We start from the raw sequence: 21,700 nt of genomic DNA, 5'->3' as shown, positions 1-21,700 counted from the left end.
CCCACGTGCCCAAAGACGAGCCGGCGTGGAAGAAGACCGGCCTGGCTGAACAGAGAGTTGCGGCTTGTGCTTAGCAGAAAAAAGAGGGTTTATAATCTTTGGAAAAAAGGGCGGGCTGCTGAGGAGGACTACAAGGATGTAGCGAGGCTGTGCAGGGAGAAAATTAGAAAGGCCAAAGCTCATCTGGAGCTCAACCTGGCTACTGCCGTTAAAGACAACAAAAAATCCTTTTACAAATATATCAATGCGAAACGGAGGACTAAGGAGAATCTCCATCCTTTACTGGATGCGAGGGGAAACCTAGTTACTAAGGATGAAGAAAAGGCTGAGGTGCTTAATGCCGCCTTTGCCTCAGTCTTTAGCGGCAATACCGGTTGTTCTCTGGATACCCAGTGCCCTGAGCTGGCGGAAGGGGATGGGGAGCAGGATGTGGCCTTTGCTATTCATGAGGAAATGGTTGGCGACCTGCTAAGAAGCTTGGATGTGCGCAAGTCGATGGGGCCGGATGGGATGCACCCGAGGGTACTGAAAGAACTGGCGGAGGAGCTGGCCGAGCCGCTTTCCATCATTTATCGGCAGTCCTGGCTATCGGGGGAGGTCCCAGTTGACTGGCGGCTAGCCAATGTGACGCCCATCTATAAGAAGGGCCGGAGGGCAGACCCGGGTAACTATAGGCCTGTCAGTTTGACCTCAGTGCCAGGAAAGCTCATGGAGCAGATTATCTTGAGGGTCATCACGCGGCACTTGCAGGGCGAGCAGGCGATCAGGCCCAGTCAGCATGGGTTTATGAAAAAAGGCAGGTCCTGTTTGACGAACCTGATCTCCTTCTATGACAAAGTGACGCGCTTGGTGGATGAGGGAAGGGCTGTGGATGTGGTTTACCTTGACCTCAGTAAGGCTTTTGACACCGTTCCCCACAACATTCTCCTCAAGAAACTGGCTGCTCGGGGCTTGGACTGGCGTACGCTTCGCTGGGTTAGAAACTGGCTGGATAGCCGGGCCCAGAGAGTTGTGGTGAATGGAGTCAAATCTGGTTGGAGGCTGGTCACAAGTGGTGTCCCCCAGGGCTCAGTACTGGGGCCGGTCCTCTTTAATATCTTTATCGATGACCTGGATGAGGGCGTCCAGTGCACCCTCAGTAAGTTTGCAGATGACACCAAGCTAAGTGCGTGTGTCGATCTGCTCGAGGGCAGGAAGGCTCTGCAGGAGGATCTGGATAGGCTGGAGCGATGGGCTGAGGTCAACTGTATGAAGTTCAACAAGGCCAAGTGCCGGGTCCTGCACCTGGGGCGCAACAACCCCAAGCAGAGCTACAGGCTGGGAGATGAGTGGTTGGAAAGCTGCCTGGCCGAGAAGGACCTGGGAGTATTGGTTGATAGTCGGCTGAATATGAGCCAGCAGTGTGCTCAGGTGGCCAAGAAGGCCAACAGCATCCTGGCCTGTATAAGAAGCAGTGTGGCCAGCAGGTCTAGGGAGGTGATTGTGCCCCTGTACTCGGCTCTGGTGAGGCCGCACCTCGAGTACTGTGTTCAGTTTTGGGCCCCTCGCTACAGGAAGGACATGGACGTGCTTGAGCGAGTCCAGAGAAGGGCGACCAAGCTGGTGAGGGGTCTGGAGAACAAGTCTTACGAGGAGCGGCTGAGGGAGCTGGGCTTGTTCAGCCTGGAGAAGAGGAGGCTCAGGGGCGACCTTATCGCTCTCTACAGTTACCTTAAAGGAGGCTGTAGAGAGGTGGGGGTTGGTCTGTTCTCCCACGTGCCTGGTGACAGGACGAGGGGGAATGGGCGAAAGTTGCGCCAGGGGAGTTTTAGGTTGGATGTTAGGAAGAACTTCTTTACCGAAAGGGTTATTAAGCATTGGAATGGGCTGCCCAGGGAGGTGGTGGAGTCGCCATCCCTGGAGGTCTTTAAAAGACGTTTAGATGTAGAGCTTAGTGATATGGTTTAGTGGAGTACTTAGTGTTAGGTCGGAGGTTGGACTCGATGATCTTGAGGTCTCTTCCAACCTAGAAATCTGTGTCTGTGTCTGTCTGTGTCTGCGTCTTGTTTGTTTTGAAAGTAACTTCATTTATTTTTATTCAGTATCAGCTTAAACTTATATATATGATGATTTGATCCAAATTATTGCAATCCCCTGAGAAGGACAGGTGTTTTGGAAATCATTCTGATTTAGCTGGAGATGACTATTCCCTAGTGTGCAACATTCTGAAAAAGTAAATACGTTTTAAAACATATGACATCATATTGATCAGTAGGTAGTCACAGGAAGCACATTAGTTTGGGTCATATTTTATAGACGCTGTCCATTTGTCAGTAACAATAGCACTATATGGAGATTAATTTTATGTTGTTGACAGATTCGTTACAGAAATGTAGACAGTAAGCTGATGTCCACTGGCGTCTTTGCCATAATAGAGTCTTTTATTAGCACCAGCAAATCTGCACTGGTATAAAAAATATGACACAGTTAGGAAGAAGTCTGTTTTTGTTATAAACTATTCAGGAAATCCAAATGCACCAAATGCTCATGCTGTAATTGTAAAGAGAAACCAAATAAAGGCCAGAAGCACTGCTGAATTCTTTAAATTCTTAATTTATTATAGGCAGATCAATAGCTGAAAGAAGAACTAGTAAAATGAAGGCAGCAGTTGGAAATATGGAAAGGCTCCATTCTTTACAAAGCATATGAAGTTGCTTTTATGTAGATCAGGTCTCTTGCCAGAAATGGGTAGCAGCTAAGAATGAGGCAATGGTTCAGCTATCTGGTGTAATGCAATATGTAATCCTAGCCACACAATCACAAAGTGGAATCTAGAGCCTTGAATTGTGTACCTGCTTATATGGTGCAGGAAAGAAAATTTGGGTAATGCTGGGGAAAAACATATATTTTTTAAAAAATTCCCCATTCAAAATTAATTCTGTAAAAGCAGGACATTTTCATAGAAGTGTTGGAGAAAGGAATAGATAGCTTATGTGGAAAAATAACAAAGCCATACCTCCACAGTTCAGACAAGAACAAAAACAAATGGGATATGATGTGATGGAGTTTTGTACTTTTTGATTGGACTTTTCCTGGGACAAGAACCAGGAAATATTTGCTGAGATGACGGGTTCAGAAAATGCAAAAGGATGCCAATGGGGCAATTAGGCCATGTAACTCCTTGCGGCAGGAAGTTGTGTAAAAGGTAGTGTAGTTCAAAAACTATACAAACATTGACTAAAAACCCATTGAAAGCTATTAAATGCACTTTAAGTGAAGACCTTGAAATGCAGTAGTTTAAGAATTCGAGGGAAATTTATATGGTGTTTGCTTCTTATTAGCTAACAGCAGATGATGAAGGGCAATCTCAGAGACAGAATGCTGACCTCAAAGGACTGTTATATTTATTCCTAGGAAACTACTCTGAGGTAGTGGGAAAAGATGAGGTACACCCAACTTCATTGAGTTGACACCAAAGTTTAGACTTTGAACATGTACTTCAGCATCTCTATCCACTGAGAATTCTTTCCTGTGGATTTGTTTGGGGTTTTGGTTTGTGTTTTTCTTTTTTTGTGTGTCTGTGTTGTTTGTTTTTTCTTCTAAAAATGATCAGAAGAGGAGTAAAGGGTCAGTGATTCTCAGTGTAGGCATGGAGATACCTTCTTCCTTTTCTACCAGTGTTATGGCACTAGGCGTAATGGAAGGAAAAAAAAAGTGGTTAGGGTGCTTAGTTGAGAGGAGAGAGTCCTGGGTCAGTTGACCAGCTGGCAAACAGAAAATACCTACAGCTGTATTTTTTTGGAAATACAGGAAGAAAGATAAGATGCAGGGGATGTGGTTTAATTAGACCATAAACTGTAACTTATCTGGGAACTATCATCAATAGCTCATACAGTGCAGGTCACCATTCCTTCCCTAATTGTTTCCACCTGATAAAGCCCTCCCTGACATTCACAGCTGGACCCCAGCTTGTTTCTGGGACTTGCCTTTCCCTGAAGAGCTAGAAACAGGAGAGGACTTGCAATGCTGGACAGTACCTTCCCCAGGGGATGTGCCCTTCCTTGCATTTATTTACGATTTTGTTATGAAGCCAGGAAGATAAGGTGGTGTCTTGTTTAGGTTGGACCAAACCTCCTAATCTATTTTTTGTGTTCCTCAAGTTAAAGCCTACCTGTCTTGATGCAATCTGAAGGTAATAGAGTGGGCACCTATTGTGGTTATCAGAAGAGACACAGGATTCTTTCAAAGCCTTTCCAAAAATAGTACTCAGGAGTTGGGTGACTAAGTAGCTAATCCGAGTGTGACGCACTCGGCGTGTAGGCTTAGGGGAGCAGAAATTTTGTTCCCCAGGTCTCCAGGGTCCTGGGAACTGTCCTGACCTGCACGAGACCAGCAACCTCATCCGTGACAACCGTTTGCAATCAAAGTTTTGTGATAACTAGTGCAATCCAACCATACAAATTCAAAGTGGAAAGTATTTCTGTTCATTGATCATTTTGTATATAACTTCATACCTACTGTATGGTTTAGGCAACACTGAAAAATTAAGAACTTTTTTCTTTTCTTTAACAAAGAATCAACTTATACATTTATTGATTTTACAAATACTAAATATCTTAGAACTTAAGAGGTCTCCTAATTTTGTAAATCATTTATATTGAAGTTACTCATGTGTGTTTACATTAAGATTACTTCCCTGTCACACAGTTTTAACAAAGGTACACATTTTCAAATAATCCACAGAAGCTTTACTTGAACGCTAGATGGCAGCAAATATTTATAAGTAGATTATTTTTTTCCTCTCAGCATAGTATTCAGTAACTGTTTTTTAAAGTTGGGGGAGGAAGAAAAGTGTAGTATTATATTTCAGTGCCATATCTGAAACCCAACTGCATTTTTAAACCATATTTTTTCTTGTTTTTACTTTTAACTGTGTAAATAGTTAATTTGTAAATAATAAAATGAGATATTTGAAGAAATGAGGGAAAATATTTTTTTTTGAATTGTCAGGCTTCCCCATCTTCTGTAATGAGTATTTTATCTTTTCTTGTTTGTGAAAGCAGCTGTTTGACAGAAACTGTTACTATTGTACAATGTTGTTATGCTATTTCAAGTTATGCACTGAAAGATATTTGAATCATGGAAAGAAATCAAATGCTGAAATTAACCTGGGTAGCAATCTCACTAATAATGTGCGGGCTATATTAGATTTTTTCCCTATAGTAGTCTATGAAAAGCTAGATGTTTAATAATGTCTTTTTTAGTTACTTCAGTGCATTATGTAGCTATCTAATTAGAAAAACAACAGAATGGGTCTTCCCCTGACCTCTTATGGTGTTGAACACAACAACACTTCAGAAATGTGTGAGACAAGCTATCACTGACTCCCAAGTCATTGAAATCAACAAGGTTTTAAGTTATTTTACCTGAGCTTTCACTACTATTTTTGAATAGTAAGTAGTTGCATTATTTTAAAAAGTATCTATATTATTATTGAGGTCTAGATGTTTGGATCTGAACATGCATATGAAATCACAGTTGCATGGAGTTTTTTAGTTTTCCAAGTCAGGAGTGTTTACATGAAATCCAAACATCAACAAAACAAAAATAACAGTAAAAAATATATATAATAATGGATCACAAAATTTCAGCAGGAGGGGTTTTTCATGTTTTATGGAACCAGCCACAACCAAAAAATATTTGTTAATGGAGCATACGATAAATATTAAATTCTCCTGCTAAAATCAGGTGAACTGGAATAAGCAGTAAATTGCTTATCGTTAATGTAACTAACAGAAAATAGAGCTAAAGTTGTCATGTAAAAATGTGCGTAGTAAGTAATTTGATGATAAAACAACTACAGAATTATCAAAAGAAGTTACGGAATAAAAAACTGTTTTGTATACCTGATTTGGCCTTGAAAAATACAGAAATATATTTATGTGTGTATTACCTATTCAATTTTTTTATGTTTTGATATAACAAAAAAAAAAAGTAGCAGGTATCTGTATGTTCAACTTGCCAGATACAAAAGGAACAGACTTTTTTAACAACTGTGTATAAACAGATGGCCGAATACAGGGGTATGATGAAGAAAATCCTAAAGACTGTCAGTACGATTTGGGTTAGGACCAGAAAGTGTGTTTACATTTGTATGAAAGTTAATCTTTTAACTGTAGTTTTTTTTTAAGGTGTTCTTCTTTAAATTACCCTGATCATATTCACTCAAGAATTATGATTTTTTTTTCTGTAATAAGCTAGCTCAGTATTCTCTTTTAATTATAAATATCATAAGCAGTAGAAAAGATCATGTGGGCTACTATCTACCGTTATTAGATGTCCATAAGATGCAGATGTGTAAGTGGTTCAAGATATTGTTCTATGCTTATTTTAATATAATTTATGTTGGAAGTGTACTGACACTATCTTTAATGCTAATGCACTGAATTCAGTATGTTTTCAGCCAAATATTTACATTCAGCTGTAGTATATACATTTAATTTTGTCTCTTTTCCTATTTTCAGATTGCTCTTGGAACAGTAACTAATGTGGAAGAAGCAGTAAAGTGGATAAGTTACACTTATCTTTATGTACGGATGAGAGCAAATCCATTAGTATATGGCATCAGTCACAAAGCTTATCAGGTATAAAATGCATTTTAAAAAAATCTGTAACCTGTTCAGGGTCTGTAATCCTTCCCTGATGTGAGGATAAATATTTGCTATTTCTACTTACCTGACATCAGCAATTCTTTTAAAATGTTCAGAAAAAGAAAGATATTTTTTGCAGCGGAGTACTTTTACCACTAAATTAAGAGGTCCCTTCTGTTCACATAAAATATATTTTAGCTGGTCAAGCTATGCTTCAGAGGATGACATTCATTTTTATCAGATAGTTTCTGTTAAGTTGGCCTACTGTCACTGTTTCAGTATTGTAGGCTAAATATAAATGATAAAATAAAGTGTTCTTGAGTCGCTTGCTTTTTTTTCAGTCATATTCTGTTCCAGAATATTTCATCCCATGACATCTTATCAATTATATTTTTTGTTGTTTTTTTCTTGTGATTTAGTAATTGTAAGATTTGTTATTGATTTATTTTCATTTTTTATTTGTTTATTTAGAAGTGTTCTATGCATTAATATAAATCAGAACACAGTTACATGCTTTTTTTTCAAGTTCAGTTGATTCTCTGTAATTTTTAGGAACTTTCATAGTTTATAGATTATCTAAATATTGTTGCCTTTTTTTTTTTTCTCCTGTATAGCTGGTTAAAAGCATTTAATGTTATCATAGTTTGGACACAGGTAATTTGAGTGTAGTGCAGATGAAACTCACAAGTACATAGTAACTGCAGTTTATTTCACGTCCTGAATCTGTTTTGTGACTTTTGTGATTTATCATGATATTGTGAGCAACTGCTGTTTCAGTCATTGTGACATGTGGAGATATATATTAAGAGATTTTTCATATAGTTTTTGTGGCTGATAGCAGAAGTTAGAGTGGAAGTAGGTAGTCTGTGGTTTAAGCAAGCTTCTGTATGCACCTTTAGGCCTTCTCTGGTCATCTCAAATCTGTTTTTTACAAAAAAGCAATATAGTACATTGCTATATGTTAATTTAACACTATCCAAAGTCACAAAGTAATAGATAAATGAAAAGAAAAAAGTTGCTTTGTTAGTGAAAAGAATGTTGTTATCCCATTCCTATAAATTCTTCCCTTTTTTTAACCAGGTATTTTCCTCCAGTGTTATTGACTGATTTTAGTTAAAAGGAAATGCAACCATGGTGATATAGTACCTGGTGAAAAAAGTAATAAAGCATTAGCAGAAATATTTTCTATAAACTTAAAAAATAATTAACAGGAGTCGTTTCCCCCTTCCCTTGCTTGTGCATTTTTATTCAGCTGCTGAGAAAGTGGAGATGGACAGCACTTGGCTTTTCCTGCCACTGACCTCCTCTCTATCCTTCTGATTTGATGTGCTAATAAAAGATATTCCTATTTTTGTGTTAAGGCAACAACAAATTACATCAATTTGAAGTGTTATTCAGTCACGTAGGAGCAAACCCAATGCCAGTCCCCTCATTTTCTACAAAAACAGTTTTGAACTTCAAAGCTATTAATGTTTTGTAGGCAGAAAGTATATGGGTGGTATAGTGCTAGCTGTGGGCATAACCATAGATTTGTTCACGTAGGTCATTGTGTTCCTCCTGTTCTAGTTACAGGTATTCAGTTTTCATAATTGGCATATTATTGTTTCTTAGTAACCTTGCAGTATGCCAATTTCTGTCTTTGTTTTGGCTGACAGCCAGTGGTACCCATTCAGAACACATACATCTGCATAGCTGCCATGCGTCACACTCTTCTCGGCTCTTCAGTGGCGCTAAGAAAATGCAAACCCGTCCTCCTTTCCCCTTCTGAGGAAGGTGAGGAAGCCAGGCAGCACTCACCACATCCAAGGATTCCTTCAGGGCAGGAAAGGTTCAGCCTGTCCACACAACCGGGGGTGTTGTCCTGCACAGGGAGAGAGGGGCAAGTGTGCACCCCCTGTGCACCAACACATTATGTGCCCTGCGTGTTCTCTCCAGGGTGGTACCATTCATTCCCCAAGAAACAGATTCTGGCCCTTGCCCAGTCACAGGCTACTCCAGCCCCGTTGCTTTGATTAGCAACTTTTTATATTGTTTGCCAGAAGTGCCGATAATGCCTTTTACTGAGATAAGAAAGTGGGCAAAACTTATGGTGAGAGGCAAGAAGAAACGAAGAGTGGGAGCAAAGAGTGGAGCAAATGTGAGTGTCAGATCAGGGAAGCCTTTGGTATGAATTTCAGGCTTTTGCTCTTTTGTTTAGGGTTCCAAACAACAGGTGGGAGCTGTTTTAAACTAACTCCTTTTTCTGTTTTCTCCTGTATTTTTTGGTTGCACTTTTTGTTGTTTCCACAGTTAAGCAGAGCTTTTTGTCCCCGTAAGCCCTACGTTTCTGTTTTAGTACTCCAGACCTGCTCAGTTTCTTGCAGTGGACACATCGAGGGTTGTTTCTAAGAGTACGGCTTAGAGCTGTTCTAGGCTGGATCTTTTACTCTGTGGGATTTCTAATTAGGCTAGTTCAACAAGAAGAGTACTACTCATGGATTCTGTGAACTGGAATATTGTTTCACGGCCTTTTCAAGTTGGTGACCTTTCCTTTAAAGTTAAAACCTTTGTATTTGTGAAAAAAAATATTAGTCTACTGTTACAGCTTTAGGGTTTTTTGTATGTAAGGCAAAAGATTGGCGGGTAATTTGGGCTGCCAAAGGAGGGCAGGAGTAGGGAAGTGTTTTGATATTTTTTTTCCTCTTTAGTTTTATGAAATGTTAAACATCTGGCATCCTGATCACTTTTTTTTTTTTTTTGACCACCTCTGCTCTGAAATCTGACCTCAGTGCATAACTTACTATTGAGAAAAGCACTCTAGACTTTTGTCATCTTATCTTTTGACTTGAAACTAAGGCAAGCCATAACTAAGGAGAAACAGCTTCGGAGCAAATGGCAGAGACAGGGAATATTAGGAACTAGTCTTGCAGCTGTTTTGGGGAAATGACTGTATTCGTTTGCAGCTTCACCAGCCACCAGATGAACCACTTCGGCAAAAAGGTGAAACTGAATATTGTTCCAGAGAAAATGAGAACAAACCAAGGCATAGCAACTCTTTGAGCTTGGTCCTTTTTGCAGTTTGGTCATGTATCTCTGGTGCAGGTTTACCAAGAGGGTTGATATGACTTCTCTGTAGGAATCTGAGCTGTACAAGCCCAGAAACAAGAATGCTGCCTGTGTGCTAGAACAGTTTCAGTCTTTTCAAATTTGGTGACTTATCATTGCCGGTGTAATTAGAGCCATATCTCAGGTGCATATATACCAGAAGGTTAACATGACTATTAATCCATTTTCACCCATCCCAGTCAGTCAGGCTACCCCAGGTGCATGATTTGGAAACACCCAGTTACACAACAAACCCATTCAGATGGGAGTTTTGTCCCATCTTGTATGTACTACTGAGATAATGTATGTTGTTACTTCGACAAAATGTCTAAGTTCCTGAACTTTGGTATGAATAGAAATGGTGCTGAGGACAGCATTCTCAAAGCTTTTGGAGACAATAGAGCTTTTTTGTTAGTAATCATTTCAGCAATCCAATGTGAAGCTTATTCTGTTTGTGATACAATCAAAGCCACTCTCACGTCAGATACCCAGGCAGGGTATAACATCAGCCAAAATATTTTCATGAAGAAGAGATACCATAAGATTGCATGCTTTTGTGAAATGATACTGTAAGGATAATTTCACGAAGAATATGTTTCCAATAAAATTTCTTTCAAAGGCTTAATTGTATATTTATTTCATAATCACACCAGTTTCATTAGCAATATTATCAGTCTACAACATATTGATAGCCTCAAAGCATCATAAAAGAAATATTATTCTGCCTTCTTTGTCCTCTACAGTCAGGTTTTGGTCAGTAACATGAATGTAGCTGTAATTAGTGAGAACTCGAGAAAATCTTGACTTAAGAATTGTACCTAACTTTTATTTGATTTCTGGCTTTTTAGTACTGAGTTGTTTCAATAAAATCATTCATTTAACACTTACACTTCTTTTTTTTTTTTTTTTTTCCTTTTAACAAATAACTGTGTGTGTGTTTGGCATCTAGATGGATCCAGGTCTAGAAAAGCACAGAGAACAACTGGTAATTGAAGTTGGCAGAAAACTGGACAAAGCCCGCATGATTCGCTTTGAAGAAAGAACTGGCTTTTTTTCTTCAACAGATTTAGGCAGAACTGCCAGCCACTACTATATTAAATACAATACTATAGAGGTAAAATATGTCGTTCTATTTCTGTGGGTTTTTTACCTTATTTTTGAACCTATACCAGTTGTAAGATATCACAGAATATGTAGTTGATTTCTTAAATATATTTTCAGATCATGTTTACCAAAATGGAGAGAGAGGGAGGAAGAGAGAGAGAATAGAGACAAAAAGACAGAAATTAATTAAAAAGCAACATTGAAAAATTGGAGTTGATATGAAATTTCTATAGTCTCTGCCTACTTTTAGGTGAATTGTAAGAAACATTTTGATACCAACAGTATGTGCAACCATTGGTACATGATAGCACATTCAACTGTAGAGGTTGGTAATGAAAAGGTTTTTCCTGAATGAAAATCTTATCAGGTTGCCATGTGCAACCTTAAACAAATTTTGCTACCATAATTATACTGTGTTGTAAATTGGTAAGGAAGATGCATTTGTACAAAACTGTGTAGTATTGTAAGCTTGGTTTAAAGTACACATTTCATCTTAAAACCTTTTCTTTGTAACAAATGGATATTTTTTCTTGCATAAATGCTGAAAAATCAGAGCATTAACCATTTTTGACTGTTTACTGTCACTATGTATAATTAGTCACACAGATATGTCTCAAATATATCCTATACCTTTTTTTTTCTTCTTTTTTTTTTAATGGCCATAGATTGCATGTCTCTCAATTTTGCATTCCTGAGTTTAGATGTGACTAATTTTCTCACAGTAGCAAGAAGACATTCTGGAAATTGTTCCAGTTTAAATTGTATCACTGTGCTCATCCATCTTATTTACCTTTTAAACTCAAATGCCTTTAAAAATCTTGGTTAATGTTTCTTTCTTTTGTGTTATATATACTTTTTTTTTGTCAGTACTAAATCAATTCATTTTATTTTAATAGACTTTCAATGAATTGTTTGATGCTCATAAAACAGAAGGTGACATTCTTGCTATAGTGTCAAAAGCCGAAGAATTTGAACAGATAAAGGTAAAGTTATATCATTTCATACAAAGTATATGTCTTAGAACTAGACACTTCTGTAGTACTCACTCCATAAATAGTAAGTGCCTATTCTATAGACTGAAGTTTCGTTAAATAGTAAAGTCTTGTTTTTTAAGATAAAACATATTTTCTAGGTAGGAATGATTGCCAAGAACTATATATGCTCTCATTCAAATTTATATGTAGTTCAGCATGAACTGTAGTGCACATTTAATAACTAGTTATGGATCTTTGAGAATTCCTTTTAAATGCTTTTAAGAACTTTTCAGCTTCTCAATTATTAACAGGTGAAGATAAGTGTCCATTGGAATGGTGCACCCATGGATGAGATAGTTTTTCTGTTTGAAGTCTAAATCAATATTAGAGCAATTTGCTGTATCAGAAATGAGGCAGGACTCAGTGAATTTAACTCTGATATACTTCATGCAGAGGATAATATTAGATTATCAGAATGATGAATTCTGATAAATTATTTTCAACATTGAAATCTGGAAAGTTGTTTTAACAGATTCTGTTGTGCAGGCTATAACATTACTGTACTATCACATTCAGTTCATTTCCACCCTCCCTTTCTGCCTCCTCTCTGGATAGGATAGGATACAATACAATACATTGCAAGCTGGCATGAACTTGTTTGCCCATGCTTGCATCTCATAGAGGTGCAAGCCAGACTCCACAGGGTTTATTATCTTGGGCTCATTGCCATTTTAGCACAATTATACAACTTTCAGATCAGAGTTGGCTCTCATTCACCTGGCTCTGTGAATTGCCAGTGTAAATCTCTCAACATCTACATATTTACACACATTGTCTGAGCATTGCCATCTCTTTATCTAATGGAGAAATTTTATTTTGTAATCTCTTGTATTAGAGAAGATAATAAGCAGTGAGGTTTCACAGTGATACATGCAACATTTTCAAAGATAGTTCGTTTTTTTTCATGATTGTGATATTACTTTTCTGGATCTAAATTTAGCATAATTGAATGTTTAAAAGGAAAACATATGGAAAATATGATGTGATGTGTTTCTATATTTGTAGTAAAGTCAGTAGTGATGCTTCTTGACTAAAACATAGTTTTTCCAGCTTGCTTTCTCAGATTTGTATGGTATGGCATCAGTGCAACATCATTTCCAGTTTATTGTGATTCACTAGCTGTGGAGCTCTGAGCATTAAACTGATTTGCACAAGAGTAACTCAGAATTTATCCCTCTTTGTGATATGAATTGTGACTTTTGCTAATAAGAAACATGTCTCCATAATACCTTTTAAAATTCTGTATCTTGAGATAGGTAGGTCAGTAGTAGCTGAATTGTCGATCTGGACTTTACCTGTACTGTGCTATGCAAGACCAGAAAAACTTACCAAAATTGCTGGTGTAAGTAGAGCATAATATTCCCCTGACACTGGAGCCATCTGTGACTGAAGGACATACGTCCTTCATCTTTTTCTTTTCTATAGGTGGCTGGATAGTTTGGGCTTTTAACCCAACTGTCTTAAAGTCTTTTGTATGTCAGGTAGCCAGGTCCAAATGAAAATTGCTTTCAGCTGGTTCCCTGCAGGGACCAAACATTTACCCTCTTTAAATAAGTTTTACACTAACAGACTATCAGTAAATCAAAGAATATGTAGATTTATGCTGGTTTTGCCATGTAGGGGTCATGAGGGAGAATGTAAAATGTTATGCATTATTCAAACCATAAATATGAATATTTCTTTACTCATATTAAGACTTAATCTTATTAACAGTGAAAACTTTAATATCATGAATCATAGTACTTCACAGTTTTGAGTTAAAAATGTATTATGCCACATGCAAACTATGTAACTATAATGAATGCATTTAATGTTAATTCAAAATTGCCCTAATCCAGATGGACAGAGGTTTTACTCTGGTCAAATAAAAAATGAAATCTCATCAGATGAAGGATGGTGGGGTCAGAAGATTCAATTTTTGTGGCATATCAAATTTTTGTATGTCAATGACAACTTTAATAGATGGTGATGAATAATAAAATGTAATTGTGTCACTATTAAGATAGTTTCAATTATGACCTATTAGCTACATTCTGGAAGATGTGGTTTTGCTTCTTCCCTGCCCGCCCCCCCTTAAAACTAGAGACTTAATTTAAAAATAATGTAACAATATTATAAGGAAAATTTGATTTTAGTATAAAAGTTTTTTTATCAAGTTCCTCCAGCCTCTTCATAGTGTATAATTGTGTTTTAGGTAAGAGAAGAAGAAATAGAAGAACTGGATACCTTATTGAATGATTTCTGTGAACTTCCTGCTCCTGGAGGTGTGGAAAACAACTACGGAAAAATAAATATCCTCCTTCAAACATATATTAGCAGAGGGGAGATGGACAGCTTCTCTCTTATTTCAGATTCTGCATATGTGGCACAGGTAAAAATAGTCAGTATTTTTTATGTATCTGTTGCTGCCTTCCACTGTTTTCATTCTCTCAAATGTTTACAATTATGTAAGTAGACATTAAGCTGGACAGTTTTTTATGCAAATCGATTTGAAAATAAAAGCCTTCCATGAGTGCGGTATACTTCTAAGTGGAAAAATAATGCAAAATTCTACATTAGGAGATTACTGCTTTTTTATTGTTGTTAAATTTGAATGTTCCTTTCATTGATATTACCCCTGTAGTCTTATTATATTTAGTAGTTCTAATTATAGTTGCTGAGAAATGTTATTCTTACCTTACTGGGTTTTCTTCTGAATCTGGAAAACTGTTGCAATCTGTGTTTGTTTTGTGTGCTTTTATATTTCTTTCTGTAAAACATAAATTTGTGTCTTATTCACATCTTTGCTTTACACAAGAAAGGTAGGCTATTACAAATTTATTGCTAGAACTTACTGTGTAAGTTTGTATATCAACATATATTTGTTTGTTGGTTTAATTTGACAGATGACTGGTCAATAGCTGTACAGCATGTTTAGTTATAACATTGAATAGAAAGAGAACTGCAAGTCTGTGACACAGAACTGCTTGCTTATAGAGTTAGAGAGACCATCTTAGAATGCAAAAGGTGTTGCTTGAAATTTTAGAACTATGAATCTTGAAGAACACACTGAAAGTGACAAAATATCATAGACGATACCAGATATGCAACATTAATAAGTGTATGGAATAGATTACGAAGTTTTACCTTTTAGGTCATCCTGTCTTTTTTTTTTTTTAATTTAAAAATAAATGTATATGGAATGTGTTGCATTGAATACTTTATCTCTTATCCTTAAAAAAAACATTTTGGACAGAATTAATTGAAAAATTGCATTTAGTCAGTGCTAAAGGTCAGAGTTAAATACTCAAAAGTATATACGTTCGCCAGCAAGATTTTCATAGCAACATTTTCTTCAGAAGTCTTTACATTTCCTAGCACATTTGGGCTTAAATGAGTCTGAAATCATTACACACATCATAAAAATTGTGGTACTTGCACAGCAAGATCATCTTCAGTACGATTCTTTTAATCTTTGCTTTCAAAACAATTGCTTTTATTTGTCTGTCTCAATTATAACATTTTTAGTGAGGCAAACATGATCTTCTCAAACCTTCATAAATTGTGCACGCGGAACCAGTGCTACAACTTGCAATTTTTTTTTAATTGAATAGTGACTATTTGGAAAATCATTCATCCTTTCTAAGTAAAAGAAATAAACTTCTTTAGTAACATATGCTTCCTATCATGGCCAAATAATTTTCTATTTTTTATTCCTGTTGGCATTCAAGAGCCAGTAGAGAAAGATTGTATTCTACTACATGAATCAAGAACAGGATTGCTAATCCAGGCACAGTAATGGTAGGCCAAAAAAAAATCAAAAGAAAACCCACAACTTCATAATACAGCTTGATAAGCTTATGAAATGAATATCATAACTTAGGTTTTCAAGATAAGACTGACCTCATTCAAGCTTATGTTAATAATTAATTTTCCAACTCCAAAGCAGATTTATACAGTTTAGTTATACATATGCAATAGGCTTGGGAGATTGTAATATATTTAGAAAAAAAAATTATTAAACGTCTGTGGAGATGTTGTGAAATTCAGTGTGAAATGGGTGGGTATTATGGAAGCATAACAGAGGTAAAATCTTAAATCTTGAATTTCCAATTAAACCAAGCTTGCAGATGTGTATTTTATGGGGGGAGAAGGAGGAGGATACTAAGTAGAACTCCCTAATGTTCTGTTCAAAATCCTATGACAGACCTGCCACTACAACTGTAATTAATTGCACATGTTTCTTTTCATAATTTCTGTAGGCAATCATGAGGTAGTTCTGCCATTAGACAGTAATGGAAAAAAAATAAAGTTTTCAAGAGTGTTTGAAATAAGTTTGAAGAGAAAAATCTATTGTTATGGTTGGTCAAAGATGAGTCTATGGGTTCCTTTTCATTTTACAAAGAATACTTGAGTGAATTACAACATTTTTGCCTTTTTTTTGCTCTCCAGAATGCAGCTCGTATTGTTCGAGCTCTTTTTGAGATTGCCCTTAGGAAACGTTGGCCTGCAATGACATATCGACTACTGAATCTCAGCAAAGTCATTGACAAGCGGCTGTGGGGCTGGGTTAGCCCTCTGAGACAGTTCTCCATGTTACCACCATCAGTCCTCTCAAAGTTGGAAGAGAAGAATCTCACTGTAGACAAGATGAAGGACATGAGAAAAGATGAAATAGGTGAGGAATCAGCAATGCTGATCTGCTTAAACTATTAGAAGTTAATAGTCAAGTTAGAACTAAGTCTGAGACATTCATTAAGAAACCAAACCCACTCTGGTCTGGAAGCCATGAAACACATTAACATGGTATTATGGTCTGTCCAATAAAGAAGGCTTATTCAGTCTCCACAGCTTGTGTTTGTAATATGGGTGAGACTGGCCCATGTCCTGCCAATCCCAGCACACACTTAGAATGGACATGGATATTGATATGTCTTTACATATATATATATACACAGATACATATATTTATATATGTATTTATGTCAATATATACATTTTGTTACCCTTCTTGCTCTAATTAAGTAAAACAGTACTATGAAAGTCATCTGTTTATTTTTTTTTCAAGTTGGATTTTTTTTTAATGAAATAGCATTAACAATAAAAAAAAAAAGGCAGATTATGTCCAGGTGTGCTCTCATTAAATGGCCTGCTTCTGAGATGCAGCATTAATTTTCATTGAACATGGAGAATTCATTGTCATTGGTGTCATTGCAGAAAAACCTTAATTTTTTAAGGGTTTTGACATATTGAAAATGAGAAAATTCACGAGCCTACTGATAAATATAATGACAATTTCTGGTATGTCCATGTAAACTGCTGTGGATAAAATACCCACCAGCTGGTTGAAATTGAGGAAAAAAATGTTTGTAATGTATTTCTTTTTCCTATCTTAGTATATTTGTTCTGATTTGGGAGCAAATCGTTTAGATCTTGGACTTTCATTGCACTTGTAATGCCAGGTTTTTTTTGGAAACAAACTGCCTTTTTTTTTTTTAATTTAATTTTTACAATGAAAACACATTTCATAGTCTCTACTTCTTAGGTATGTTATTTCTGATTTGACAAGAGGACTACACTCCTAACTTAAGTCGCTTTATTATGTGCCTAAAATTAATTTTGAAAAAGTTAGATAAAACTGTAAAAGTTCGCAGAATTAGAGAGTATATTTTTATTTACTAGGTTAAAACAAAGGACTATGAGGGAAAAAAAAAAACTATTAAAACTCACTTAAACTGTATATTATAATACATAATAATTTTAAATGTATTAAAAATACAATATTTTAAGTGCTAGCATTACAGTGTTTTTTTCATTCAGAAGTATCTCACAAATTGTTAATTTGTGTATTTTTGTAGTTTTTTTAATGCTTAACTTATTTTTCCATGAGTTGTGTTAGTGCTTTTATTCTCTTCTTTTAATGCTAGTTTCTCCTTGTACCTAGCCTTGGAGAAGCAAGAAATTTGTATTAAAATACAAAACTACTTTGCTTTTTTCAGCTTGTGGATCTAATATTCACAAGATAGAAACATTTTAATATACATATAGAACGTGCAGGTTTGTTTTACATTTACTTAGCTTCAAAGTAGGTGAGAATTGGGTTTTGATAGTAAAAACAAGTCATTGGTGACTACATATAAGGATATTTCATGTTCTTCAGCATTATTAATGCCAAAGCAAGTCGTCCTGTGCATCTTTGTCAAGTACTGCTTCTTGACATACTTCCTCTTGTCCTTCCTCTTTTTCTTTCACTAAGACTTTGCTTGCCTTGTACATTTTATTGGAATTCAAAGCCATGTTGAAATGAAAAAGGTACAGCTTCCAGGTGCTGACTTGTTCTCTGACATATATTTAGGTATAAATATAGTGTATAACACAGTGTATAAATACCTGAGGTGTGGGAGACAGAGGGATTTGGCCAACCTCTTTTCAGTGGTTTGTGGGGGTAGGTAATGGCCACAAGATGGAGCACAGGAAGTTCTGCACCAACATGCGAAAGAATTTCTTCACAGTGAGGGTGACGGAGCACTGGAAGAGGCTGCCCAGGGAGGTTGTGGAGTCTCCTTCTCTGGAGATACTCAAGGCCCGTCTGGACTCCTACCTGGGCAACCTGCTCTAGGGAACTTGCAGGGGGGTTGGACCCGATGATCTTTCGAGGTCCCTTCCAACCCCTTCAATTCTGTGATTCTGACACCGTAGTCCAAGTTTCAGTGTTACTGCTTCTTCCTTTTCAAATGTTATTGTCACCCTGGAGATAGAATAAAAAAGACAGGAGGTGGCTGGCTAGCTCAGACCATGTCCTAGGGAGAGACAAATGCATCCACTGGGTGTCAACTCTCCCCGTCAAAGAGCGTGTTGTGTGCACAGGTCCTGGATTCCAATGTGCCATATATTAGACAACAGTTGACTCGCTACTGCAATGTAACCATAAAGTTTCTGAAATGCCAAGAAATCACTGTGGCATTTGAAATACACAGTCCCAGTTTTCAGAATATAGTTGACAGTCTTTGTGGAACAAGCAAAATTTATTCTTCTTTTGTTAAGTATACCTATTTTCTCAAACAGTCATCTTTTAGTTTATAAGGTTTTCGTATTTCTTAAACACCATTGATATCTTCTCATAACTATTAAAAAGAATGAAAAAGAGAAGAGAGAGAGAGATTTATAATGATTTTAACAAGAAGAATTTGGGAGAGGAGCCTTATTTTACCCTAGCAGATACCTATACAAAACCTCAGTACTGTGCTATACAGACACGGAAGTCCACCTCACACACTATGTTACAGAAAGGGATTTTTGGCATGAAGAAATCTACCTGTGTACATAACCAATTAATTCATATCTTTGAAGATTGGCACCTACCTTTAAACAGCAAAATTTCTGATGTTTTATCTCTAATTGCAAAAGCTAGTCATTGTGCAAGTATGCTACAATACTGCCTGCATTACCAACATGTACCAATGTAATTGTTTTGTTCTTCAGTAGTCCGTCCACTTGCAATAGGTGCACTTGTTGTACCAACTACAAATTAAACTGATTAAAGCTGTTAAAATTCCTGCATTAGTGTTTTGCTTCTTAAGCAAGATCACCATTCAGTACAAAATAGTATAGATAAATAAATACTTTGAGAGACAAAATCTGCCAGTTTGTTAAATAAGAAAAACTGAAGAGGGAAAGGCAAGGTTCACATAATAAAAGAAATACTAATTGCAAGTTGTTATGCTCCTAAAATTTGTGCAATAACAAGAAAAAGTTTATATCTCCTTATCACTTTGCACATAATGCAAATAATAGGATTTCTTCGTTTTGGGGTGGTAGTTTATTTTCAATCAGAGAGTGTACACAGGAGCCACATAATGACATCAGTAGCCACTTATAGCTGCTAACAGTGAGTACTTATGACCATTATAGTTAAAATGTGCTCCAAGTAATTATATAAGCGATTTCAGTGAAAATATGATTAATCAGTCTTCTTTACCTAAATAAACTAGAAGTTGCAACATTTTTCGGGGGGGGAGGAGAATAACACTGCTTCCTACATACATTGGCTTGTATTTAAAATGAAGAAATGAAGAGCAAGGGAACAAAGATTTCATCTGTAAAATTCAACTAGGAATTATATATATATATATATATATATGTATATATACATATATATGATTCCTTTCTTGCCTTAGTTACCATGACTGTGATAGAAAATAAAATACAGTGCAGTGTTTAGTTTTTCCTTTGGCTTGGTTACACACTGGTGTATTCCGAAAGATCAGAGCTGCTGTGAGATGATTATTAGTTGCATGAATTTTAAGCTATTAACTACCTTTATTCAATTTTATGAAACTAGTGTCCTGTGTACTTCGAATCACTACACAGGAATTGTAGAAGCTCAAATGTGTGTCCTTCATTAAGTAAAAGGTCAGTATTCAAGCTTTAAAAAACAACTATATGGCTTAGTAAGAGCCTGGTCAAAAAGTCAGTAAAGGAAAGGGAACTAGCTTGACATAATATGTTTCCAATGTGAATTCTTAATAGTTATTTTAACCCCTTAGTTATAGCCAACAGGCGGGTTAACACTGATTTTTCTAGGCTCTAAATTGCTAATTCAAGTTAAGTATTACAAAATACTCAGACATGCCAGGTCAAGAGAGTCAGACATTTACACACCTAAGAGCAAAACAAGCAAGCAATAATACTCCTCTCTAAAAGCCTATTTGAAAGTCAGAATTGTATTATTTTTCCCGTAAATGCAAATTTGTTACACTAATGTTTTCTTGGCAGGTCATATGCTGCATCATGTGAAGATTGGGTTAAAGGTAAAACAGTGTGTCCATCAAATCCCCTCCATTGCAATGGAAGCAACAATTCAGCCAATTACCCGCACAGTGCTCCGAGTCCGGCTGAACATCACTCCTGACTTCACATGGAATGATCAGGTAAAAAAAAAAAAAAAAATGTGGAGGCCTAGAAGCATTCATTTAGCTTCAGTCACAGGGAGACCATAGCTGTTTGGATAAGATTTTTTTTTTTTTTCTCTAAAAAGCAAATTTGATAACAGAAATGGCACAACCTTTAAGACTTTTCTGGAAGAAGGCAGCCAAAGATCATCTTTTTATTTCCATTAATTGTAACAAGGTTGCCATGTTTATAACATGTTGAAGCAAGTGCTAATACTGGTATATTAATAGCATCACACATAGATTTGAGTTTGTACTGGGTCTGAGTTATTGCCCACAGAGTTATATGCCCAAAAAGGAGAGCAAAGAAAAGGGAGACACAAATGGCTTTCTGAACTGTGAATGAATGTCAAACTCAGAAAATAAAGCCTTGAAATACAGTTCATGTATGCCAAGTTCTGTTGCTCTCCATGGCTTCACAAATGTATATTCACATCAGTGTCTTTTCTGAATTGTACTTGCCTGAACAGAAAAGCTGAGATATGTTTGGAATTATATTCATCTATGTTTTACAGTGAAAATTTAAACACAAGGTATTGTATTAATTGGACACATGTACCCATACCCTTTCATTCAGAATTTGTTAATTAGAAATAGATTTAAGACAAATCTAAATGAAATACAAATGTCCACATGGGGGCATTGTATTGTTGCTGGTACTTCTGAAACATTCTACAGAAAGAAGGCAAACATACATCAATGGACAAGCATATTTGTCTTTTTCTACTCTTTAAAGATAAAAGAAATTATCATTCTGAAAGGTGGCTACTAAGTATGTTTTATTAAAAAATAAGTTTAAAATCCCCTCACAAATTTAATGTAATCACAAGTAAGTTAGAGTTTTATTCCATAAACATTTAGATGATATTGGAATTTATTCTCCCTGCCTGAAGGGTTTTACTTTTGTTTTGGAAGCTTC

The 21,700-nt window shown here is 36.4% G+C and overlaps 1 protein-coding gene across 4 annotated transcripts in view; it reads left to right on the top strand.

The window, feature by feature from the left end:
* Nucleotides 1-21,700, top strand: part of ASCC3 (activating signal cointegrator 1 complex subunit 3) — a 283,273-nt gene that overhangs the window by 183,322 nt on the left and 78,251 nt on the right. For all 4 annotated transcript variants that reach the window (XM_050709555.1, XM_035561717.1, XM_035561719.2 and 1 more), the window contains exons 17-22: nt 6,504-6,623; nt 10,663-10,827; nt 11,714-11,800; nt 14,046-14,222; nt 16,283-16,508; nt 20,606-20,760. In XM_050709555.1, coding sequence (XP_050565512.1) covers nt 6,504-6,623; nt 10,663-10,827; nt 11,714-11,800; nt 14,046-14,222; nt 16,283-16,508; nt 20,606-20,760 — 930 coding nt within the window. The remainder of the gene's footprint in view (nt 1-6,503; nt 6,624-10,662; nt 10,828-11,713; nt 11,801-14,045; nt 14,223-16,282; nt 16,509-20,605; nt 20,761-21,700) is intronic.

This window comes from Cygnus atratus, chromosome 3 (genome assembly GCF_013377495.2).
Source record: "Cygnus atratus isolate AKBS03 ecotype Queensland, Australia chromosome 3, CAtr_DNAZoo_HiC_assembly, whole genome shotgun sequence".
Taxonomy (NCBI): domain Eukaryota; kingdom Metazoa; phylum Chordata; class Aves; order Anseriformes; family Anatidae; genus Cygnus; species Cygnus atratus.
Note: the sequence above shows the minus strand (reverse complement) of the source record. Positions and strands in the feature narration are given on the sequence as shown.